Source organism: Gymnoscopelus microlampas (genome assembly GCF_963454915.1).
Source record: "Gymnoscopelus microlampas genome assembly, chromosome: 12".
NCBI lineage: Eukaryota > Metazoa > Chordata > Actinopteri > Myctophiformes > Myctophidae > Gymnoscopelus > Gymnoscopelus microlampas.
The window spans coordinates 52126710-52153702 of NC_139949.1; the positions used below are offsets into that span (position 1 = coordinate 52126710).

Below are 26993 nucleotides of genomic sequence, written 5' to 3' on the forward strand. Positions count from 1 at the left end.
ACACACACACACACACACACACACACACACACACACACACACACACACACGGCACGCACACGTTTGTTATTGTCAACCCTAACACAAAAACAACACAAACTAGCTGATCTATTAGACCAGTGGTTCTCAAACTTTTTTCATGTCAAGGACCCCCCAAACTGACACTTATTAGCCCTGCGGACCCCCATTTGAAAAGATATGCCAGGGACCCCCCATAAGAGAAGATCTTTACGGCTCTAGTAGTGATTCTCAACCATTTTAATTTCAAGGACCCCCCAGTTTGACATGCATTAGGGCTACGGACCCCCATGTAATGGCATCTCTATCTCTGGGACCCCAATTCAGATTGCAAAATCAAGGTTAATTTAACTCTGAGAGTGTAAAAATGGAACCAAATGGACCCATCCATTTGTACACTCTCAGAGTTACAGACCCATAAGGATCCATTTGGTTCCTATCCATCATTTAGCTGGGGACCCCCTGGAACCCCCTCAAGTACCCCTGGGGGTCCCCGGACCCCACTTTGAGAACCAATGTATTAGATTGGCTATTTTCCGTGTGCGATGCCCGACGTACTGCTAAGTATAAATAGGCAAAACACGGGCGTTCGGGTGGTGCAGTGGTTAAGTCCCTGCCCACCACCACGGAGGTTGCGGGTTCGAATCCACCGTGGTGCATCAGGCTTTGTCCAGCGTCTATACACGAACACAACTGGCCCGTGTTCGTGGGAGGAAAGCCGGACGGGGAGGAGGAGGTATCGGTCATTGCACGTTCTCCTATGGGCTGGGGGGGCGGCACCTGTCAGCGGGGAGTGTTGGGCGGGAGGAGTAGGACGAAGGCTCTACGTCCTCCTGGTGGGGGCTCCTCACTGGCAGGTGTGTCAGTAGGATAGGACAGCGGTGCAAACACAGAGATGTGTTTGTGGAGTAATGAATTGGCATAACGACTACAAAAAGGGGTAAAAAACAATTGCCTACTCTAAATAAACAAGACCAGGAGACCTGGTTCTGCCAGACCCAGAATAAATTCCCTTTTGTGCCCATGTATGGATGAAAGGGGGACAGACTTTTCCACAAAGTGGACAGACTTTTATGCCCATGTATGGACGAAAGGGGGAAAAAGCCTCATGTAGGCCGACCCCTTGGGTCTGGCAAAAAAATAAGGCATAATCCCATCCCCAGATAAAACCTCTAAATGACTAACCTCAAACACATTGTTTTCCTAATTGTAAGCCTGTAACTCCACATACTTATTTTATCATTTAAAACAATACATACATTTCTCTTGCGACAATCTGGGAACCCGTCGTCCCCAAAAAAAAGGAAAAACTCATTTTTTTCTCCCTTTGAATTTGACTCTGGGGGGACCGCCCAATAGAAGGATGTTGGCCCGTTTGGTCCGCCCTCAACCCTCCTCTTCCTGTGGGGGCGCCCTATGTTATGTTTTCATTCCCACCAACAACATTTCTCCCACAGAACACTGACAACATTTCTCCCACAGAACACTGACAACATTTCTCCCACAGAACACTGACAACATTTCTCCCACAGAACACTGACAACATTTCTCCCACAGAACACTGACAACATTTCTCCCACAGAACACTGACAACATTTCTCCTACAGAACACTGACAACATTTCTCCTACAGAACACTGACAACATTTCTCCCACAGAACACTGACAACATTTCTCCCACAGAACACTGACAACATTTCTCCCACAGAACACTGACAACATTTCTCCTACAGAACACTGACAACATTTCTCCTACAGAACACTGACAACATTTCTCCTACAGAACACTGACAACATTTCTCCCACCGAACATGGATGGTTTTTAGTCATAAGCCCACGTGTTTCTACGATGGAAGAACAAGTTAAAATGTTACTAACTTTCCGTGGTGTTGTCGGCTTCGAGGACGCCATTGTTGAATGAGTTTTTCTAATTCTAATATATACTTGTGGGGACAGGTAGTTGAGTAAGCCGCTGTTTGTTGTCCGTTAACCCTGCACTGGGCACAGCGTCCGTATCGATCGACAGCACTCAACAATAATGGTGTCAGAGTCTGCATGAGTCAACAAACACCACAAAACAAATCTGCCGTCTCTTCAAACCTCTCTATTCATTTAAAGGTGCTGGAAATGATACCGTTTGGTCTGTTATTGTTAAGAATGTAAAAGCTCTATATTCAGATATAGTGTTTGTTCAGTAACAGGGAGTGTCCCCCCCGTCTCCCCATACCTCTTTATAACCCATTCAATCCGGGGAAAGCATAGGTATCATTATCATATATATTTGGCAATTCAAAAGAAAAAAAAATGTGGGGGGAAATTGTGGATTTTTTTGACAAAAAATTGAATATATATATTTATATATAAATGTTTAACTCAAATCTTTGCTACTGGGGGGTCCCTGGAACAAATGTTTTGAGATGGTGGGGTCTGCGGACAAATACGCAAAATTTTGGGTGGTCCTTGACATGGAAAAGTTTTAGAACCGCTGATATTATAGCAACATGAGTTCACAACAAAAAACAAAAACGGATTAGGATTTAGAAGACATTTGTAGAATCTCGTAGCAAACATTTGAGTTAAAAATGCGTAGTTATACATTCAAAGATTTACAAACACTTTCACAGCTTGTAGATCTGCTATTTTTGAATAGCCCAAATACATCTAAAAACGACACAGAAGATGCGTTCCCGGCTTGAATGTGTTAATAAGCAGAAAACACATCGTCAGCATCATGACAACACGTTACAGAACCTCTCTGTCTGTTAACCCTTTAAGACCCGGAACGCATCTGTGTCATTTTAAGATTTATTTGGCTATATAAAAATAGCAGATCTACAAGCTCATAGATATGAGCTTGTAGATCTGCTATTTTTTTTTTAAATTGTGAAAATGTGTGCACATCTTTAGTTTGAATATATATATATATATATACTTTTTTAAAGCGAAAGTTTGTGACTCAAATCTTTGCTTCTGGGGATTGTACAAACGTCTTCTAAATCCTGACAGTTATTTTTTCCTAAAGTTTTTTTTGTATTATTATAATTTTTGTTACATATGTTGCTATATTATCAATGGTTTTCAAACTTTTTTCATGTCAAGGACCCCCCAAAATAATATGTATTTGTCCGCGGACCCCCTCCCATCTAAAATATTTTGTTCCAGGGACCCCCAGAAGCAAAGATTTGAGTTAAAAATGTATACAAAAGATTTGCACAAATTTAAAAAAAAAAATAGAAGATCTACAAGCTCATAGCGCGGCACTCGGCTATGAGATTGTATATCTGCTATTTTTTTAATAGCCAAATAAATCTTAAAATGACACACATGCGTTCCCTTCCCGGCCTCAAAGGGTTAAAGTGCTGACATTGTGTAAATTTGCATTAACAGGCTCCATAGAAACGGCACTGGGAAATAAAGGTTGTACAGAAACCTCTTATCTACATTATACTTATTGTTTTTCCCATATTTTTTAACACCCTTTTGATCATACTACAGCGCGCGTCACACAAAAGCATCAAAAGTAGCAGATCTACAAGCTCGAAGCGCGGCTCGAAGCGACACGTTTCGAGCTTGTAGATCTGCTACTTGTGAATTTGAACCCTGAAAGGTAACGTTTTGGACAGGTTTCCACGACGACAGAGATGATATCCTGTATAAGACCTCAACTTGGATGTGAGCTGGGATCCCTAATGATATATAAACAAACGCGCGCACACGCACACACACACACACACACACACACACACACACACACACACACACACACACACACACACACACACACACACACACACACACACACACACACACACACACAGCGTCTACGATGTCTCCTGCTGTGTCTCCACTACATACGGTACTCAGTGACTCACACCCACTCCCTGTCAGCCTAATCACTATGCACATGACCTAAATACATCACTGTATGCCCTCCTCACTATGCACGTGCCCTAAATACGTCACTGTACGTTCTCCTCACTGCTTACTATGCACGTGCCCTAAATACGTCACTGTACGCCCTCCTCACTATGCATAATGCTTCAAATACATCACTGTACGCTCTCCTATGCACATGCCCTAAATACATCACAGTATGCTCTCCTCACTATGCACATGCCCTAAATACATCACTGTATGCTCTCCTCACTATGCACATGCCCTAAATAAATCACAGTATGCTCTCCTCACTATGCACATGACCTAAATACATCACTGTATGCCCTCCTCACTATGCACATGACCTAAATACATCACTGTATGCCCTCCTCACTATGCACATGACCTAAATACATCACTGTATGCCCTCCTCACTATGCACATGACCTAAATACATCACTGTATGCCCTCCTCACTATGCACATGACCTAAATACATCACTGTATGCCCTCCTCACTATGCACATGACCTAAATACATCACTGTATGCCCTCCTCACTATGCACGTGCCCTAAATACGTCACTGTACGCCCTCCTCACTATGCATACGCCCCACACACATCACTGTATGCTCTCCTCACTATGCATAATGCTTCAAATACATCACTGTACGCTCTCCTATGCACATGGCCTAAATACATCACTGTATGCTCTCCTCACAATGCATAATGCTTCAAATACATCACTGTATCCTCTCCCCACAATGCATAATGCTTCAAATGCATCACTGTATGCTCTCCTCACAATGCATAATGCTTCAAATACATCACTGTATCCTCTCCTCACAATGCATAATGCTTCAAATACATCACTGTATGCTCTCCTCACAATGCATAATGCTTCAAATACATCACTGTATATTCTCCTCACAATGCACATGCCCTAAATACATCACTGTATGCTCTCCTCACAATGCACATGCCCTAAAAACATCACTGTATGCTCTCCTCACTATACACTGTCTGTCTGGCCGGGAAGACGTTTTCTCGCTACTGGTAACCATGTAATCCAGTACAGCCAGTTCATGGTCGGGCCGTCGGCGACTAAACCGGCAACCCCCTTGAGCTTCAGTTCTTGGGGAGGGTGATCAGGCACCCTGCGGGACGAAAAGCAATACCCGACAAAGCAACATCCTTGTTGATGTTGACCCTGAGCTGCAGTCAGATGGTATCTCCGCCGTCTGGATCTCTCTTCCTGCCGTGGATCAAGATACCTGAAGACCAAGATGGTGGATCGGATGTCGCGCTCCAACTCCACCTTAAACCTCACGCGAACGGCTTCTCCTCTCTTCTTTCTCTCTCTTTTACTTTAGCTTTCCTATCTCTCCAAAAGTCCAGCGGCGTTGGACGACAGGCGACGGGAGCAGGGGCAGGTGAGCCCTGGGAGCTCCTAGCACTGGGACCCACACGCTGGCGGCAGACGCGTGATGATCGCTGGGACGATGAACATGGTGGCGACATCGCCCTTCGGTAGCTGCGTCTGTGTCAGGGCAGGGCTTTTTAGCCATAGTGCTGCCCTCTCCAATCCGGAGAAGGCCCTAGAAAAGGTGGGCCAAACACGCTCGCTACCTCCAAGTCTGGCCGGGTAACCGCACCCGGCAGACTCACCCATTCTTGCGGTCAGAACACAAAAAGAAAATTGAACCTACAATCTCTACGCCTCATCTCCTGGAACGTTCGCACTCTCACGGACCGTGACAACAGTCAGCCAGAACGTCGAACCGCTCTTGTTGCAATGGAACTTGCCCGGTACAACATAGACGTGGCGGCTTTGAGTGAGACACGACTAGCTGATGAAGGCCAAATTTCGGAAATTGGGGCTGGATACACCTTTTTCTGGAAGGGGAAACCTGCAGAGGAACCTCGCCTTCATGGAGTAGGATTTGCCATCCGCAGCTCTCTGGTGAGGAAGCATAATCTGCTTCCTGTGCACGTCAGCGAAAGAATTACAACAATTCGCATCCCTCTCCAACATGGACACGTTACCATCGTCAGTGTCTATGCCCCCACTCTGGACTCGGACGTTGATGTGAAGGAATTTTTCTACGCATCTCTTCGGACTACCCTCTCTGCTGTGCCCCTGCATGACAAGCTGCTTCTCATGGGAGATTTTAATGCAAGAGTAGGGAAAGACCATCAACTCTGGCATGGCGTTATTGGGAAGCAAGGAATCGGCACCTGCAATTCCAACGGTTTGCTACTTCTTGGTTTATGTGCAGAATTCCATCTGTGCATAACCAACACCATCTTCCGACTACGCACCAGAGACAAGACCTCATGGATGCACCCACGCTCACACCAGTGGCATCTGATCGATTATGCCATAACCCGAAAGAAAGATCTAGGCATGGTCCTCATCACTAAGGCCCTCAGAGGGGCTGACGATTGTTGGACTGACCATCGTCCTATCTTCTCCTCTCTGCGAATTCGCCTGAAGCCAAAACCCAGGCTGCATGCAAATCCTCCTCGAAAAAAGCTTGATGTCTCCGCACTCAGGGATCCGGACACCTCAGCTCAATTCTGCTCTTCTCTCTCTCAACGTCTCTTGGACACCAACCATGACACTTCAGACCCGGAAGCGTCCTGGTGCGCCATCAAGAATGCCATCAGCTCAACTGCTCGTGAGACCATAGGCTTTGTGAAACGACGCCACCAAGATTGGTTCGACGAAAACAACTCTGCAATCCGTGACCTCATTGACCAAAAACGGAGAGCTCGTTTAGCATGGGAAAGCCAACCAACATCCAAAGGGAAGGAAATTGCTTTTCGCAAGATCAAGGCTATAGCTCAACGTACCATCAGGAAGCTGCAGAATGAATGGTGGATCGAGAAAGCCAAGGAGATCCAAGGCTATGCCGACCGCCACGAGACAAGGAATTTCTTCCAAGCCGTCCGTACTATTTATGGACCGTCACATGCCTCTTCTCATCCTCTAAGCTCTGCTGATGGACAGGTACTCCTGAAGGAAGAAGACGCTATTCTTACCCGATGGAAGGAGCACTTCGAAGACCTCCTGAACCGGCCTTCCCAAGTCTCAGAAGACTTCCTCCGTGAGATTCCTCAACATCCAATTAAATCATGGATGAGTCTCCCACCCTCTCTTGAGGAGACACGGGAAGCAATCAAACAGATGAAGCCCAATAAAGCTTCTGGTCCTGATAGCATTCCAGCGGAGCTCATACAACATGGTGGGGACTGCCTTTTGAGACAAATCCATCTCCTCTTCCTGTCAATGTGGGAATCCAAGTATGTCCCCCAAGATCTACGGGATGCAACTATCGTGACCATCTTCAAGAAAGGCGACCGCTCTACCTGTGGAAATTACCGTGGCATCTCCCTGCTCTCCATCACTGGGAAGATTTTTGCCAGGGTCCTTCACAAACGCCTCCTTGACCTCAGTGAATCAGTTCTCCCAGAGTCCCAGTACGGTTTTCGACCAGGCCGTGGAACCACAGAGATGACTTTCTGTGCTCGCCAGCTGCTAGAAAAAGCCAGGGAACAACAGCAACCCATGACGATGATTTTCTTCGACCTGTACAAGGCCTTTGATTCCGTCCCTCGTGCTGCCCTCTGGGGAGTGCTTGAGAAGTTCGGCTGCCCCCAACACTTTGTCCAACTAGTGCGGGGCCTACACGATGGAATGATGGGCTCTGTCATCCATGGTGCTTCTGCTTCACCACCATTCCCCATTGCCACCGGGGTTAAGCAGGGATGTGTGCTCGCACCGACACTCTTCTCACTCTATCTTGCAGCTGTTCTGCTACGTGTCAATAAGTCTCACCCTGACCTTGGAGTGCGTATCAGATACCGGATGGATGGTGGTCTCTTTAACCTGCGACGTTTGAAAGCCCGATCAAAGACATCTGAAGTGAGCATCTCAGAACTCCAGTATGCTGATGACAGCTGTGCCCCAGCCTCCTCCCCTGCTGACCTACAGGAGTCTACTGATGCCTTTGTGGAAGCATATGAGAGTGCAGGCCTGGAGGTCAATGTTGGAAAGACGAAAGTCCTGGCACAATCCCAGCTTGCCCACCCTCTCCAGCCTCTTGACATATCCATCCACGGCAACACAGTTGAACAGGTGTCCAGATTTTGCTACCTCGGGTCTATGATCAATAACACCAACGATCCAAGCGAGGATATAAACAACAGGATTCGCTCTGCCCATCAAGCCTTCGGCAAGCTCTATCACCGTGTCTTCTCACAACATGGTTTGTCCGCACAAACCAAGATCGGTGTCTATAGAGCTGTTGTGATGCCAACCCTTACCTATGGGTCGGAGAGCTGGACTCTCTATCGAAAAAACATCAGGACCCTGGAGAGGTTTCACCAGCAAAAGCTGCGGGCAATCCTGGGAATTGGCTGGGAAGAGCGCATTACCAACAATGACGTTCTAACCCGTGCCGGCCTCCCAAGCGTAGAAGCGATCATCTCTAAGAACCAGCTGCGCTTCTTTGGGCATCTATGTCGCAGGGAAGACTCATCCCTCCCCAAGCAGACCCTGTTCTGTGAACTGACTCATGGCTCTAGGCTGGTAGGAGGCCCAAAGAGACGGCTGAAAGACCAGTTCAAACAGCTACTTAAAAAGACCAAGATTCCTATTGACAACTGGGAAGCCATGGCAGCGGACCGTGCAGCCTGGCGCGGCACAATAGCCAATGGTGTCCGGATACTTGAGGCGGACCGGGCACGAGCAGCCGAAGCAAAGCGTCAACAAAGACACCAACGTCTCTTGTTACCCCGTCCACCTCCAACACTTCCGTGTCCAGACTGCCCCCGACTCTTCTACTCACACCTTGGACTCCACAGTCATCAGCAGGCACACAGACGGAGAGATCAACCCAGCTAGCTCAAGAGGAGAGGAAATGAATCAGATGAGGAGAACGGATCCTCGTTTTCGAGGCCGCCAAGATGAGATATGCTCTCCTCACTATGCACATGCCCTAAATACATCACTGTATGCTCTCCTCACTATGCACATGCCCTAAATACATCACTGTATGCTCTCCTCACTATGCAATACATCACTGTATGCTCTCCTCACTATATCACTGTATGCTCTCCTCACTATGCACATGCCCTAAATACATCACAGTATGCTCTCCTCACTATGCACATGCCCTAAATACATCACTGTATGCTCTCCTCACTATGCACATGCCCTAAATACATCACAGTATGCTCTCCTCACTATGCACATGCCCTAAATACATCACTGTATGCTCTCCTCACTATACACATGCCCTAAATACATCACTGTACATTCTCCTTTGCACATGCCCTAAATACATCACTGTACGCCCTCCTCACTATGCACATACCCTAAATACATCACTGTACGCCCTCCTCACTATGCACATGCCCTAAATACATCACTGTACGCCCTCCTCACTATGCACATGCCCTAAATACATCACTGTACGCCCTCCTCACTATGCACATGCCCTAAATACATCACTGTACGCCCTCCTATTCACTCCTCGTCACCTTTCCCACATTGAAGCTCTTAACATCTACAAAGACTTCACCTGAAACCCACAGTCACTGTGAAGCTACGTTTTCAACCAAGAATATTCATACAATATTCATAGAATATTCTATGAATGCAGTCATTTATTACCAATTGGAATTTGTTTCGGCGTGCTCAGAGATCTGAATACCAGCACACACACACACACACACACACACACACACACACACACACACACACACACACACACACACACACACACACACACACACACACACACACACACACACACACACACATTATATAGAGTAGTACCGTCTGAATGCCAGCGCAAACACATCATATAGAGTAGTACCGTCTGAATGCCAGCACAAACACATCATATAGAGTAGTACCGTCTGTGAATACCAGCACAAACACATCATATAGAGTAGTGCCGTCTGAATACCAGCACACACACACATCATATAGAGTAGTGCCGTCTGAATACCAGCACAAACACATCATATAGAGTAGTGCCGTCTGAATACCAGCACACAAACACATCATATAGAGTAGTACTGTCTGAATACCAGCACACACACATCACATAGATTAGGGCTTTTCTATGCCATCAAGCGTTCAGTTCAAATCCAACATTCCAATCAGGACATGTCTCAACATATTTAGATCACTTATAGAATCCATTGACATCCAAAGTTTTCAAATAATTGTAGTGGAGTAAAAGTACAATATGTGTTTCTGACATGTAGTGGAGTAAAAGTAAAAGTACTGAGAACTGGAAATGCTCCAGTAAAGTAAAAGTACCTCGACATTGTACTTGAGTACAGTACTTGAGTAAATGTACTTAGTTACTTTACACCACTGGAAAATAGTAGACTGAAAGAACGAGCCCAATCGATGGTCTTGAAGGGCGGATCCAAACCCAGCCGGCAATAGGAAGCAGCTTCCTATTGCTTCACCAATCTATGTCCCCACCTCAAAAAAAAAAGGCATGGGTTTCCGAGGCTACTGTCAGACTGAAGCTCCTTCAGGCTGACAATCAGGCTATAGTTACATCTATCACTTGAGGGGGTTCTAAATGGGCCCTTACTCGCTCTGTAACTCTGACAGAATACAAATGGAATCAAATGGACCCTGACGTGTCCATTTGTATTGTGTCAGAGTTAAGTGGGGTTCTCTCTTCCTCCTTCCTTCAGTGTTTTGTTCAGTCAGCGTGAGAACGCCCCCCGAAGAGTAGCCTCAGTGTGTGGCGTCAAAGCAGCAGTGGTGGAAAAAGTACTCTACTTAAGTAAAAGTATCAATACTGCAATGTAGAAATACTCTGTTGCAAGTCAAAAGTCCGGAATTCAAAATTCACTTGAGTAAAAGTTCCAAAGAATTGGTATCAAAATGTACTTAGGGCAGCACAAGTAAAAGTAGCATAATGTTTGAAAATAGCAGATCTACAAGCTCACAACGTGTCGCGATGCGACGCGTTGTGAGCTTGTAGATCGGCTATTTTCAAATAGCCTAGGTATAAAACAAGGCTAAAGTGGTTAATGTATGTTTTATAATATAATAATTTGTATCTTCAAAGTAACTATAGTAACTAAAGTTTTCAAATAAGTGTAGTGGAGTAAAGGTACAATATTTTCCTCTGAGATGTAGTTAAGTAATTGGAAATACTCCAGTAAAGAAAAAATACCTAAAGTAAAGTAAAAGTACCTAAACATGTTACTTAAGTACAGTACTTGAGTAAATTAACTTAGTTACTTTACACCACTGCAAAGCAGCCTCTGAAATCTATGACAGACAGACAGACGCGAGGACAGACAGACAGACAGACAGACAGACAGACAGACAGACAGACAGACAGACAGACAGACAGACAGACAGACAGACAGACAGACAGACAGACAGACATACTTACCAGATTTGCCAGGATGAAATGATAGGTCTTTAAGTTCCTCTTTTGAGCCGCAATCTGTAGGGGGGGAGAGACACACAGATCAGAGAGAGAATAAATTATTTGGCCAATAAATCTTTTGCCGTGGTTCTTCTAATGATGATAAAAGCCCAGCCATTATACATCTGCCCCGCGTGTCTTGGCAGCATCCTCGTCCTCATACCCGCACACGTGTGTGTGTGTGGGTGTGTGTGTGTGTGTGTGTGTGTGTGTGTGTGTGTGTGTGTGTGTGTGTGTGTGTGTGTGTGTGTGTGTGTGTGTGTGTGTGTGTGTGTGTGTGTGTGTGTGTGTGTGTGAGTGCGTGTGTGTGTGTGTGTCTCTCTAACAGCAGTTAATTGGAGGTCTTCCATCCACTTTGAGGGCTTAATGGCTTATCCTCCATCCTCTCTGTCAAACACACTGAGACACACAGAGACGGAGGAGGAGAGAGAAAAAGACCAGAGAGGAAGAAGGAGAGAAGAGAGGAGGAAGGGAAGGAGGGAAGGAAGGAAGGAAGGAATGATAGATAGATAGAGAGAGAGAGAGAGAGAGAGAGAGAGAGAGAGAGAGAGAGAGAGAGAGAGAGAGAGAGAGAGAGAGAGAGAGAGAGAGAGAGAGAGAGAGAGAGAGAGAGAGCATATATATGTCTGTGCTTATGGTGGTCTAATGTGTTTTTTTTAAACCATCTCGTAAACACATTGGCCGCCAAAAACGCAGATCTGTGTTCTTTTAAAACATTATTATTATTATTTATTTTTTTGATTTGACCCAAAGACCAAGGAGACAGGATTTTTCGAAGATTTAGACTCCCATCCACTTCCTTGTTAACTTAAAACTTAAAAATTCTGTATCTCGGCTCCTGAGTACTTTTATTTTTTCATTGAAAAAGTCTGGCAGTCTACTGTAGAAAATAAATAAATAATTCTGGCAGCCAATGTGTTAAGACTGTTAAACACTACTTGTATGTGTGAGTGTCTGCCCCCATCCTGGTGTGTGGGAGGTTGGGGGTTCGATTCCCCCGGTCGGGGTCATATCAAGGACTATTAAACAAATGCCTCAATGACCCAATGTCTCCCTGCATGCTGTTGGAAAGGAAGTTGAGGTTTTGGAGCCACGTGATTGGACTGGATTCACCAGCCAAAACGCCTCGCTTACGGATGCTAATTGACTGCATGCTAGCAGCTGGCAGTCCCAGTTCCAACGTATTAGCGGGTGAGTGTTTTTTGGCACTCTTATTCTCTTCCTGCAGGGAAAGGAAAGGAAGGAAGGATCCTTTTCTTTAGAACCACACTACCAGCCAATTTCGTATTCGTATTTGTATTTTAGAGAAGCCAATTAATTGTGTCCCCCCCCCCCCCCCCTGTTTTTTCCAATGTTGTTGTCACGCTAATTAATTCCTCCGACTACTTGGTACTGCTGTCAAAAGTCTGCCTTTAGCGATGGTTCTCAAACTGGGGGTCAGAAAGTGGACGCATTTTGAGCTTGTAGATCGGCTGCTTTTGCCGTTTTTGAATTTGAATCTTGAAAAGTAACCGTTTCGGACATAATGACGTTTCCACCAAACGGACAAAGATTGAGAGGGGGGTGGGGAGTTGTGTGGGGTTATGTCGACCAATACACACCATTAGTGTTACATTGGAGTTTGAAAGATACAAAAGTATTGCCATCAAAACACATTTTAAGTAAGTAAGTCGAAGTACTCACATTTTCCAAAGATTGTCAAGTTTGTCCAGAATAGCAGATCTACAAGCTCAAAACATATCACATTGTAGATGTAGAGTCGAAGTATGTCATGTGGTGTGGGAGGTGGGGTGGTGGTGGGGTATGGGGTGTGTGTGTGGGGTGGGAGTTTTGGAGCTTGAAATGTACAAACGTTTTAGCATCAAAATATATTACTATAAGTAAAAGTACTAACATTTTCAAAAAATAGCAGATGTACAAGCTCTTAACGTGTCACATTGTAGATCGGCTGTATGTGGTTACTGTAGGTTTTTGTATTAACACATCGGGTGCCGAACACGGTCTGAACCGTGTGTTTACATAGTGGCGCTCCGGTGCCGAACACGGTCTGAACCGTGAGTTTAGTCTTTTTGTTTTTTTTCGTTTTTCTCCGCGTGGGCGGGGCTAGAGCAGCTCTGGGAGCACCCATTGTAATCCTGCGAAGGAAGTGCCAGATCGCTCACCGGATTTTTTTTTTTTCCCCCATCCGCTTCCTGTCTATTTCCTACTTTGAAACGCCTATATCTCCGAATCTGTTTCCTGTGGGGAAAACCGGTCATGTGCGATCCCCCCCGTTGTAACTCGCGGAGGGAAATGTTATGGTTCCAGGCTGTAGCCAGGCTCATGGCACAACATGAATCGATGCTTTCTTTTGCGTGGATTGGCTTGTAACGCACGCGGAAGCTTTAAACAGCAAAGCGCAGTCAATGGGGAGAATGCTGGCACCCACGGTAAGTTGTTATGAAAAAATGCTGGCACCCGATGTGTTAATAATAAAATCTGTAAAAGTAATTAAAGCTGTCAAATGCTGTAATTGTAGGGGGAGTAGAAGTAACAAAAAATTCAAAGTAAAGTAAAAGTACCTCAAAATTGTATTGTGCATTGTAAGCACTCTAGATTATTGTATAGTACTTGAGTAAATGTACTTAGTTACTTTGCACCACTTTGACAGGCTAAGCATGAAACAGTCCCAGGTGCACTAATTGCTAGAGTGCAGAGGGACATGGGTTGATATGAATTGCCTTAACTCAAAATGTATACATCACACAGCTTAGATCTGTGGGTTCAATCGGAGAGCAGACCTGTGCAAACTTGGTGATGTAAAAAAAAAAAAAGGTTAAAGTATGAAGGAGTTGTGATGTACCAAAATCTTCCATTGACTTCCATTATAATTTCCTGAACTTTTGAAGTGAAATATTTCTAAAACTACAAAACATGTCAAAGATTCATGTACACGTGCACGATTCCCTCAGTAAGCTGACCATGTTAAAGTTGTGAATGGTGTTTCTAGGTGTAAGCATGTAGGAGTAGTTAGGTGCCAAAGTTTTGGGGAGAATAATAAATACACAGTGAGGACATCTATAGCAGGGCAGCGAGCCCACAATAATATCTCAGATTTATACTGTATGGTGCGTTTCTAAGTGCTCAAAAGTTAACTTGCTTTGCATGGGTGGGAATCAACTTTTTTTTTTAGGTAATTAGAAGGAAAGAGTTTTATATCTTTCTCCTGCTTGTCCTCTCCTCTGTCTCTCTGTTAACGTTCCTGTCTCTGAATCTGCTGTCAAGCACAAGTCCTGCTGAAATAATGAAAAACAAAACAATCGAGAGGAAGAGAGAAAAATGCCTAATCAGAACATTGTGATTCTGTGGACTCAGCAACTGTGACGAACTTCAAACGTCCAGAAGACGGTGCGCCAGCTTGCTTCAGCACATTACTAATACAAACAGACGTACTAACTAGGCTATTCCTCTTTGATTGTCTCCCGTCCATCATCAGCGCTACATTTTTAATAAGGTCTTTTGTTGTGGAGGGCTTTGGGACGGGTTTTGCAGCAGAAGTGGGCCATTGTGTTGTAGTTTGTGCTGTGTGTGTAACTCTGACAAGTAACTAAGTACGTTTTCGTCTCCGTCGGGTGGAATCCTCAAAACCACTGGTCTTCAACAGGGGGTCCGGGACCCCCAGGGGGTCCTCAGAGTTACTACAGGGGGTCCGCCAAATCTTTGTGTGATATGATTTTTTTTTACCATAACCACTTGAAGCCTAGCATCCCTTTTCTGAGGAGAACTTTAGCCAAAAATAGCAGATCTACAAGCTCACAACGCCTCGCGCTGCGAGGCGTTGTGAGCTTGTAGATCGGCTATTTTTGGCAAAGAGCTATCAGTGTATAGGGAAAGAAGAGCAGTAAACAAAAAAAGTTGAATCTGAAACACTATACAATATAGTGGGGGGTCCCTGCTTCATCTCTCTCTCAGCTAGGGGGTCCTTGGGCTGAAAACGTTCAAGACCCCTGCTCAAAACGGTTACTTTTCAGGATTCAAATACAAAAGTAGCAGATCTACAAGCTCAAAACGCGTCGCTTCGCGCCACGTTTCAAGCTTGTAGATCTGCTGCTTTTGATGCTTTTTTTGTGGCGCTATGTAGTAAGATGAAGTAGGGCGTTAATTTACGAAAAAAACACAAACAGTTGAAATATGGAGATTCCTGCTCCGACAGCAACAATGTATTAACTTTACTTAGTACTGTTCTTATGAATCATTTTGATCTATTTTCATTTTCCTTGAGTACATTTTTCGATAATTCATACTTTTCGATACTTCTACCGCGTGACCTTGTGTTCGGGAGGTGAGGGCAAATACATTATCAAAGTGGGAGACAAATTGCAATTTCACCCACTTCCAGTGGTCGGATGTAGCCTGGTAAACCCTCCCTCCGGAAATCTCATTTCCATTTGATTTCAGGAGTGAGTCTGGCATGATCGACCATTCTGCAATATTGGCTGTGGGCTGGAGTTGGGCGGGAGTAATACCGTTGACTGACAACCCCTTCAGCCAATGATCGTTGTTCCCCTTCAGCCAATCAGCAGTGCATTTTTACCACCTCCAGACTAATGTGACGCAACGGGACTTTTGAGACGGCCATGCCCAAAATAGGTTGCCTTATTGGGATACATGCGTGGCACTGCCCGCCCCTCCCGGTTCTCTAAATTTTTATTTTTAAATAGGCTCTGTCATGATTAATTGACCACATATATGAAGTTAAACAACTAAATTCTATCCAAACGATATCTCAAAAGTAAATTCCGTGCCTCAAAAACGAAGTTTGAGAGCGTTTTAAAAACGAAAGTAACTGGCCACAGAAACAATGGCGGATCGTTCCATTTTTGTCGGCTGCACTCGGTCCCATTCGGGCTCACTCGTACTCGCCACCTGATTGGCCCCAACTGTCGCTGTCAATCACAGAACGATGTGCGACGACGCTGATAGGCTCGTCAGTTTGGCGTACACAGCCAATATTGCAGAATGGGCGTTCGTGCCAGACTCACTCCTGAAATCAAATGGAAATGAGATTTCCGGAGGGAGGGTTTACCAGGCTAGGTCGGATTGACTTCCGGTCTTTGCCTCTGGATTCCTTGTACCCAGAAATGGGAGGGTATGCAGCGTTTCGGGTGTCCTGGTAAAACCGGAACTCCATTGAACTTCAGACCCCTCAAAGAGTGTGTGGGGGAAGTTTCAAGGCAATCCGACAAACCGGATGGAGGAAGGAAGAACCAGAAGTGGTCATTTTTGATTGATGATTAACCCATTGAGACCTGAAGCCGATTCTACATGTCTCCTAAATCTCAGTATTCTGAAAAACATATGTTTCTATGTCAGTGGTGCTCAATCTTTTTCATGTCAAGGACCCCCAAAATGATATGTATTTGGCCACGGAACCCCATCAATATATTTTGTTCCAGGGACCCCCAGAAGCAAAGATTTGAGTTAAAAATGTTCGCTTTAAAAGTATTTATATTCAAAGATGTGCACACATTTTCACGATTTTTCAAAAATAGCAGATCTACAAGCTCATAGCGCGGCACCGAGTGCCGCGCTATGAGCTTGTAGATCTGCTATTTTTGAATAGCCAAAGTGTAAAATAATGCTTTTTAGCTCAAATCTAAAAATTACAAAGTTCCAGGTCTTAACTCATATACTGCCTAGAACGACTAAAACGACTTCTGTCCATAAGCCATGCCTGCCAAGAACGACTAAAACGACTTTTTTTTTTTTTTTTTTTAGATTTTATTTTTTATTTTTTACCCAAAGACCAAGGAGATATGATTTTTCGAAGATATAGACTCCCATCCACTTCCTTGTTAACTTAAAACTTAAAAATTCTGTATCTCGGCTCCTGAGTACTTTTTTTTTTCAATGAAAAATATGGCAGTGTTCAAACGCGGCCAGAATAATTCTGGCAGTGAATGAGTTAATGGGTTAATAATTGATTAGTAACTGGACCACCCACGAAGCCTGTAACATGCTAGGAACTGGAGTTGTGGCTGTTTGAAGCCCAGCCAATAGGAAAACAGAGGGGGGTGGGGGGGCGGGGCTTAAGCAGCTTACAGCTTGTCCCCTATTGGCCGTAAGAGCACCCACCAAGTCTGGGGCCTTCAGCATGCTGGAAACTGGAGTTATGGCTGTTTAAACCTCAGCCTGATAGGAACAGAGAGCAATGGTCCCTGGTGTGGCTATTGTGATGACAGACCACCCCTGACCAGTGTGTGTGTGTGTGTGTGTGTGTGTGTGTGTGTGTGTGTGTGTGTGTGTGTGTGTGTGTGTGTGTGTGTGTGTGTGTGTGTGTGTGTGTGTGTCCTGACACTGACATGCTTTCTAATAGGCTCTTAACCGCTGTCTGAGCACATAAGGCCTCCCAAGGGAGGGAGGAGAGAGAGAGAGAGAGAGAGAGAGAGAGAGAGAGAGAGAGAGAGAGAGAGAGAGAGAGAGAGAGAGAGAGAGAGAGAGAGAGAGAGAGAGAGAGAGAGAGAAAGAGAGAGAGAGAGAGAGAGAGAGAGAGAGAGAGAGAGAGAGAGAGAGAGAGAGGAAAGTGGAGATCCTATTCTACAACCAGAGACAGTGGAGCCACAATGTGTTGCATCATGACCCGCTGTGGGCTTGTGGATATGAGGCTATTTCTGAAAATGTTTGAAAACTTTAGAAAAAGTCCCTCTAATAACGACACGGCTGTGATAGTTAGACTGTGTCTTACTGTTGTTGCTGCTGTATTGCTCATATCTCTCTGTCTCTCCTTCTCTCTCTCTCCCTGTCTGTCTCTCTGTCTCTCCTTCTCTCTGTCTTTCTGTTTTTCTGTCTGTCTCTGTCTCTCCTTCTCAATATATCGCCTTCTCTCCATCTTTCTGTCTCTCCCTCCGTCTCTTCCTCTGTCCCTATGTCTCTCCTTCTCTCTGTCTTTCTGTTTGTTTCTCTGTCTCTCCTTCCAAAAATGTGTTTAGCTAAATTAGACCAGCTGGTGGCGCTATAACAGGCCGATGTGAAAAGGGCATTTCTTCCTCTGCCTAGTGGGAATGTGCAAAATTTCACGGACATGCTGCGTTCATGAATTGAGGCATTTTGATCAAAACGACCTCTCGAAGAATGGCTTTGGAAGCCATTCTTAGCCAATCAGGATGAAATATATGAAATCGGACAAATCCTTGTTGATCACGTGACTATAGAGATACTATATACTGAAGTGTGTGATGTTTGGACGAAATATGCGGGAGTAATATCCAAAAATGTGTTTTGCACAAATTGGCCTCCTGGTGGCGCTATAACAGGCCAATCTGAAACATTCGGGGCAGAAGTTCGGCTTTGGCATCCAGGGAGTGTGTGTGCACAGTTTCTCAGTGACTGGGCCAACAGTGCCGGCAGTGGCGTGCACAGACATTTTGAGGGGCAGGTGCTCAAGTAAATTATACTTTTTTTTGTTGACTTGGTCTGCTCTTTTTTCCCTCTACACCTAAACCTCTTTGCCAAAAATAGCCGATCTACAAGCCCACAACGCCTCGCGCTGCGAGGCGTTGTGGGCTGAACTGATCATATCACAGTGTAGAGACTCTGTCCATGGTGCTGAACTGATCATAACACAGTTTAGAGACTCTGTCCATGGTGCTGAACTGATCATAACACAGTGTAGACTCTGTCCATGGTGCTGAACCGTAACACAGTGTAGAGACTCTGTCCATGGTGCTGAACCGTAACACAGTGTAGAGACTCTGTCCATGGTGCTGAACCGTAACACAGTGTAGAGACTCTGTCCATGGTGCTGAACCGTAACACAGTGTAGAGACTCTGTCCATGGTGCTGAACCGTAACACAGTGTAGAGACTCTGTCCATGGTGCTGAACCGTAACACAGTGTAGAGACTCTGTCCATGGTGCTGAACCGTAACACAGTGTAGAGACTCTGTCCATGGTGCTGAACTGTAACACAGTGTAGAGACTCTGTCCATGGCGCTGAACTGATCAACAGGAGCCTGCCTGTTTAACTAGTGCTGAAAGGACAGCTCCCTGTGTATATGCATTAGTACAGTGTTTCCCAAACTGTGGGTCAGGACACATTTTTGGGGTCACACACCTACGTTTACGGGTCGCGAGGAAATATCCCTTTTTTTGGCTAAAGTTCTCCTCAGAAAAGGGATGCTAGGTTTCGAGTGCTTATGGTAAAAAGAAAAATCATATCACATAAAGAATTGGCGGACCCCCTGTAGTAACTCTGAGGACCCCCTAGGGGTCCCGGACCCCCTTTTGAAGACCCCTGCTGTAAACTGGGGAAAAAAAGGGCACTTCTGGTCAAGAGGGCAAAGGGCAGGTGCTCTAGCACCACCTAGTCTATCTGTGCACGTCCCTGAGTGCCGGAGATTATATGATCACAGACAGAGAGACGGACGGACGGAGTGCAAAACATAGTCTCGATCATGCCTTTCGGCCTGACGGAGACAATTAGGATTCAGTGTCAGAGTGTCCAGACGGAGACAAGTTTAGAAATCTGATTCAAATGGGATTTCAAACCACTCAAATCTGATTTGCAACAAAACTTGATGAAACCAATATGATTCCAATCTGAATACGCCATAAACATGATGTGGGCTGCCAGTTTGCATGAATCCTTAGCGGAAGAATTTTCACTTTCACACAAGTATTGCTCCTGGATTACCAGTGGTGGGAAAAGTACTAGCATTTTGTACTTAAGTAAAAGTATCAATACTGCAATGCAGAAATAATCAATTACAAGTCCAAAATTCAAAATGTACTTGAGTAAAAGTACAGAAGTATTGGCGTCCAAATGTACTGAAAGTACCAAAAGTAAAAGTACTCATTATGCAGAATGTCCCATTTCAGAAGTTTAAAAAAGAAATCATCTTTTGCAAATAGCCGATCTACAAGCTCAGAATGTGTCGCATTGCGACACAGTGTGAGCTTGTAGATCGGCTATTTGCAAATGGCCAAAATATATACAGGGCTGAAGCGGTTAGTGTATGTTTTGTAATAATACTCAAAATCTATTAACTGTGTTAAAGGGGCCACACCATGAATTTAAAAAATATATATTATATATAAATATTGCCCCCTAATACGTTTTAAACAGGTTGTAAGCCTAAAAAACATCCAGATATTTTTTCTCACTATCTGACTGTCTGTCATTCCAAGCTTTTTCAGCTGCAATACCAAAACGTCATAGTGGGGTAGTGGGGTAGAAACAAACGTACTGAACATTGGAAATACTCCAATAAAGTAAAAAATAACTCAAAACTGTACTCAAGTACAGCACTTGAGTAAATGTACTTTGTTACTTTACACCACTGTACGATTCCAATCTGAAGCCAGTTTGCATGTATCCTTAGTGGAAGACTTTTCACTTTCCAAGTACTGCTCCCTGCCTACTACCTCACTACTATTTTTTTGGTCTTTTCTCTTCCCCCAAAAGTCACGCTGTCAACGTTAAAAAGAACAGGATCGAGCAAACCTGACAAAATGTCCCCCCGTAGTTGTCACCCCGTAACTTCACCGCTCATTATCGGCACATGGAAGGTGACGGTATAATTGACAATTATATTCACCATTTACTGCAGGGTTTTAGCTGACGCAGTAATCCGTACTGACTAATGACTAGTGCTTTAGGTGTCTTTAGCCCCGGGGGCAGCATGTCAGGCCATGAGCACCTCGGCGCGGTGTGGTGTCAGAAGTGGGATGGATGGCTGGTTGAAGGGGGGTATGGCCATACCTGCCACCACGTTTTACCCTCCTGTCTCCTTCTTGGCTCCTCAATTGAAACGTATCCAGAGTTCCTCCTGATTTTGAGAGACTCACCCCAGACTCTATACAAACTCTAAAAGCAGTGGTGTACAGTAACTATAAGTACATTTACTCAAGTACTGTATTTTTTTCCCTTTTTGACTTTACTGGAGTATTTAAACATTTCTGTACTTTTACTTCTACTCCACTACATTTCAGAGGCACTCCACTGCTTATTACTGGACAACTTTAGTTACTTTGTAGATTTTAAATATCATTGTAAAACATGCATAAACCACTTCAGCTCTATATAGACTTCGGCTATTTGAAAATAGCAGATCTACAAGCTCACAATGAGCTTGTAGTTCGGCTATTTTCAAATGATTTTATGCCTTTGGAAAACATGAAATGGAAGATTTCTGCATAAGGAGCCCTTTTGATATTTTAAGTACATGTTGATGCCAATACTTTTGTACTTTTACCCAAGTACATTTTTAATTCCGGACTTTTACTTGTAACAAAGTATTTCTAGATTGCAGTACTGATACTTTTACTTAAGTAAAACATTTCAGTGCTTTTTTCACCACTGCAAAAGAGGGCTGGATGGTACGGGAGCAGATTGAAGGGGTGTATGGCCATAGCTGCCACCACGTCTTACCCCCCTGTCTACTTCTTGGCTCCTCAATTAAAACGTATCCAGAGTTTCTCCCAGACTCTATAAACTCTGTTAAAATGCACCAGAATACAGACAATTACATCCCCAGTGTTTCTGGGGGAGGACCACCAAACTTGTCTCACCCACATTCAATTAATCTTACAACGTTCATGTCTCTACGTGTATCAGAACCATGTCTTTACTCATTTAAATCCTCATTAAAAACGTTGCTTTGCTTAGCTTTGTACACTAGTGTATTTTCTTGTCATTGTTTCGTAATAAAGATGTTTTGTTTTGTTTTGTTTTGTAAAGCGACTTTAGATTTCTAGAAAGGCTCTGTAGAAATTGCATTTATTATCATTACTAGACCATACCCGGTCGACGCATCCGTGGGGGGATATGCGCACATGATCTGTCAACCCGGGAGGCAGTTCGTCCCATAGCTGGGCAGCCCCGTAACCATGGCGACAGTGTTTTACACTAAAACGCTAATAAGAAGCTGAGATTTGATTAAATTGAAAAACGGGCTTCACAGTTAAGTTCAGATGGTAATGGTCAATGGCTGTGTGCAAAATCAGAGCAATTGCTCCAGCCACTGAGGAGAACCGGGTAGCTTCACGTACTCACCTACTCACCACTACAGACAGAGGTTACTAGAATTATAGTAGGATTACTATAATGTTGTTACTCTATTATCTGTGGGGGGGCTGACACATTGGTTCTTAAACGTTTATGTTTATTTTAGCTTGCTCCTCTAAAGGAGCTAGGTCTCTCAGCGTTGCCTGTTGCGTGCTGGACTGGTGAGTTGGCGATCTGGGTTCGATCCCAGCTGGTCTGCTGTCTGCAATTATGCAGCCGATGCGCCCCCATTTATTTAACTCTTTAACTGCCAGAGTATAATAGTGTAATAGTGTTACGCTACTGCCAGCGAAAACGAGCGATTTTATCAACCTTCGAAAAATCATGGAATATTTTGTGTGAATGCTATCCGCGCGGTGATCCCCTCATTACACACACAGGGGTCTCGTAGAATGGGGGGAAAAAATATATCCGATAGCGGTAATCCGTTCCATAGTTGTGGCAAGTTGAAAATAGTATGTTTTGCCAAAAATATATAGTGTAAAAAAAAAGTACACAGGAGCTGAGATAGAGCATTCTTAAGCAATAAGTTAACCAGGGAGTGAATGGAGCAGCACATCTTCAGATGGTGTTATCTCTGCTTCTGTGTGATTTTTTTTTTTTTTTTATGAGTTAATGTGACAGTGCAACTGTGTGCGTTTTTTTGACTATGGAGGATGGATAATGTGGTACTCTCTCTTACTTACTATGTTCAGTATAGAGTTGAGTCTCTCCGGTTCACAGTCTATGATAATATGGTGCTCTCTCTTACTTACTATGTTCAGTATCGTAATTAACCCTGTACGGATTCACGCTCTAGTAAGGCCTGCCACTAATTCTACAACCGGGGACCCGCTCCCTGGAGTTTCTTTTATTTCCCACGTCGCAGGTCCATGGACTGTCACTACGGACCCCCAGCTGCGGCTCAAGACTGTGACTGCGGACCAGGCCTCTCCATGGAGCACGACCGTGGATTTCTACTACATTACACTATACCACTATACTATACTGTATATTATCTTAACATTCTTATATTATACCATTATATACTACATACACATTATTGCTGTACTATATTATACTATCATATATATCATATATTACACTATTATATGTGCTACTATTGTTACTGTTACTACTTGCACTGTATCTCTCTCTCTCTCTCTCTCTCTCTCTCTCTCGTTGCCACTGTCACAAAAATTGCTTGTTCAGGGTGGGATTGTCGGGTCTCTTCTCTACATGTAAAGTGTCTTGAGACAACTTGTTGTGATTTGACACTTTAATAAAATTGAATTGAATTGAGTATAGAGTTGAGTCTCTCCGGCTCACAGTCTATGATAATATGGTGCTCTCTCTTACTTACTATGTTCAGTATAGAGTTGAGTCTCTCCGGTTCACAGTCTATGATAATATGGTGCTCTCTCTTACTTACTATGTTCAGTATAGAGTTGAGTCTCTCCGGTTCACAGTCTATGATAATATGGTGCTCTCTCTTACTTACTATGTTCAGTATAGAGTTGAGTCTCTCCGGCTCACAGTCTATGATAATATGGTGCTCTCTCTTACTTACTATGTTCAGTATAGAGTTGAGTCTCTCCGGTTCACAGTCTATGATAATATGGTGCTCTCTCTTACTTACTATGTTCAGTATAGAGTTGAGTCTCTCCGGTTCACAGTCTATGATAATATGGTGCTCTCTCTTACTTACTATGTTCAGTATAGAGTTGAGTCTCTCCGGCTCACAGTCTATGATAATATGGTGCTCTCTCTTGAAGTCCAGGTCCAGCAGCAGTTTGATGAAGGCCGCCTCGGTCAGGGTGTCCAGGTTCACAGAGGTCACCTGCCAGGTTTTCTCTGCTGCCGTGTCCAGGATCTTCTGCAGCACCGTCAGTCCTACAACACACATACAACACACATAAAACATATAAAATACATATAAAACACACGCCACATGAATTACAGTTCTCAGTAGAGGTGCAACACTTTTTTTCATGGGCTGTTTTTTCAATTTATTTTTTAATTTATTTTGTATATTTTTTGGGGGAAAAAAAGGAATAGAAAAAACATGGCCCCTTTACACATTAGGAGGTCAGTATGAGCTCCCAAAAGCCTGAGTAGACGTTATAAGCCCTGACTCCAAACATGTTTGAAAGTGAAATATCCCTTTAAGCCTAAATCGTATTCATAAACAACCAAAAATCAACTATTTCTCTTTTGAAGACCAGGTAAATTATTGTCCTCACAATTTCTCAAATTCTCTATACTTGTGAAGACATCAGGGGCCAGTAACTTGCACCACCTCACACGAAGTTCAAACTTCAAAGCCTAGTTATAGCTTAACCCATTCAATCTGGGGATGCATCTCTGTCATTTCTAGATTTCTTTGGTTATTCAAAAATAGCAGATCTACAAGCTCATAGCACGGCACCGAGTGCCCCGCTATGAGCTTGTAGATCTGTTATTTTTGAAAAATCGTGACAATGTGTGCAAATCTTAATAACTCAAATCTTTGCTTCTGGGGGTCCCTGGAACAAAAACATGTTACAAATGTTAAAAATAAATATATATTTAAAGATTTGTACAAGATTTTTCTAAAAATAGCAGATATACAAGCTCATAGCGCGGCACCAAGTGCTAATATATTAATACTGGCACAAATAATATTTTTGAATAGCCAAAGAAATCTAAAATGACACAGATACTTTCCCGGCTAAATGGGTTAAATGGCTTTTTAAAAGCCATTTAAGCTATAACTAGGCTAAGTTTGAACTTGTGTGTGAGGTGGTGCAACTGGGTCCTGGCCCTCACAAATATAGCAAACACATCATAGTATGCTTAGAGAAGCATCGGTCTGTGGATTACAGTGTACATGTAGGCGGTAACCGCCTTCCATTCCGACATCCCACTACTCGGACTACGTGGCTTCCGCGTGGTTAGGGTTAGGTATAGGGTTAGTAACTGTCGGAAAGGCGACATGTCGGAAAGCCAACATGTAACCCATGTAGGCCTACTCTACCACACAGATTGGTTTAAAATCACACTTTATTCATTCACATATGTTTTTGGGGATTGTAGCTTTTAAAATGTACAATTGTTGTATAGCTTCTGAACAATGCCAGTGTTCTTCTCTGCATGCTAGCTTTATCATATTTCATTGACTTTCATTACAAGAGGAAATAATGAACGTGCACATCAGAGTGTTTTTGTTCCTCCAGAGGAGAAGAGTTGGCCTGTTCTGGCCTCATCTCCTCTGTTCTTTATGAAGACAGACGGCAGCAACAACGTTGAAAGGAAGAAAAGCAGCAAAAAGTGAAGATGCAGGAGTTTAAGTTTATGATGGGATTCTACGGCGAGGCCCACAGAGTTACAACAGACATGCTGACAATAGCAGATCTACAAGCTCTCAACGCATCGCAGTTGCAGATTGGCTATAATTGTCGCTATCGTTTTCACAAACTAAGCAACTAAGCATAAATTGGGCTTTCTCTCTCTCTCTCTCTCTCTCTCTCTCTCTCTCTCTCTCTCTCTCTCTCTCTCTCTCTCTCTCTCTCTCTCTCTCTAACAGAAGGAATGGTGAAACAAAGACATAAACCTATAGTAGTGCTTGCCAACGTGTCGTCACCACGGGGGGCGTGGCATATTAGCGTGGCATAGTAGCTGCGGACATGCTGGTGGGGGGCAATGTTAAGTCAACCTGTTTAATACCCCACAAAGATGTCCGCCGCTACCAAATGACACTTGTTGACGCCCCTTCAGGAATTTTGGCACGCACTATAGGCATGACAGGCAGTTCTGCTGAACAGAAAAGAAAAACACAAAAGTACAACACAAGTGTGAAATAAATCGATAAAACACAACAGATACTATATCAAAACTAAAGACACATCAAAACTGCGAGGGTTGGGGGTCAAATAAAGCACCTTTGTAACGATGAGTTTTCAGAAGGGATTTGAAGCGAGAGACACAGACTCGGCAAGCCTGATGATCTCTGTATGAATATGGTTTATGAATGTTTGAGGTGTGAGTGACGCTTATCCACATGAACCTGATCTCTGTATGAAGGGTTTATGAATGTTTGAGGTGTGAGTGAAGCTTATCCACATGAACCTGATCTCTGTATGAAGGGTTTATGAATGTTTGAGGTGTGAGTGAAGCTTATCCACATGAACCTGATCTCTGTATGAAGGGTTTATGAATGTTTGAGGTGTGAGTGAAGCTTATCCACATGAACCTGATCTCTGTATGAAGGGTTTATGAATGTTTGAGGTGCAATGATCCACACGAAGCTGAGACACTGAGCAGGCAGGATATCAGTAAAGCTTCCCACAGGAAATACAACTTTAACCCATGAAGACCGGGAACAAATCTGTGTCGTTTTAAGATAAAAAGATAGCAGATCTACAAGCTCAGAGTGCGGCACCAAGTGCCGCAATATGAGCTCTGTAGATCTGATTTTTTTTTTTTTTTTGAATATATATATATATATATTTTTTTTTACATATACAAATACATATCATTGTGGGCGGTCTGTTTGAGAACCACCGATATTATAACAATTTTTCAAAATTAGCAGATCTACAAGCTCTTATGAGCTTGTAGATC

At 43.9% G+C, this 26993-nt stretch overlaps 1 protein-coding gene across 1 annotated transcript in view; it reads right to left on the reverse strand.

Annotated features, from left to right (window-relative positions):
* The window catches only part of LOC311056760 (glutamate receptor 1-like), a gene marked incomplete at both ends in the record, with an annotated part of 168303 nt that overhangs the window by 89141 nt on the left and 52169 nt on the right, over positions 1-26993 (reverse strand). The window contains 2 exons of the mRNA XM_084073566.1: positions 11334-11387; positions 24100-24284. Of these exons, the coding sequence (XP_083929692.1) occupies positions 11334-11387; positions 24100-24284 (239 nt within the window). The remainder of the gene's footprint in view (positions 1-11333; positions 11388-24099; positions 24285-26993) is intronic.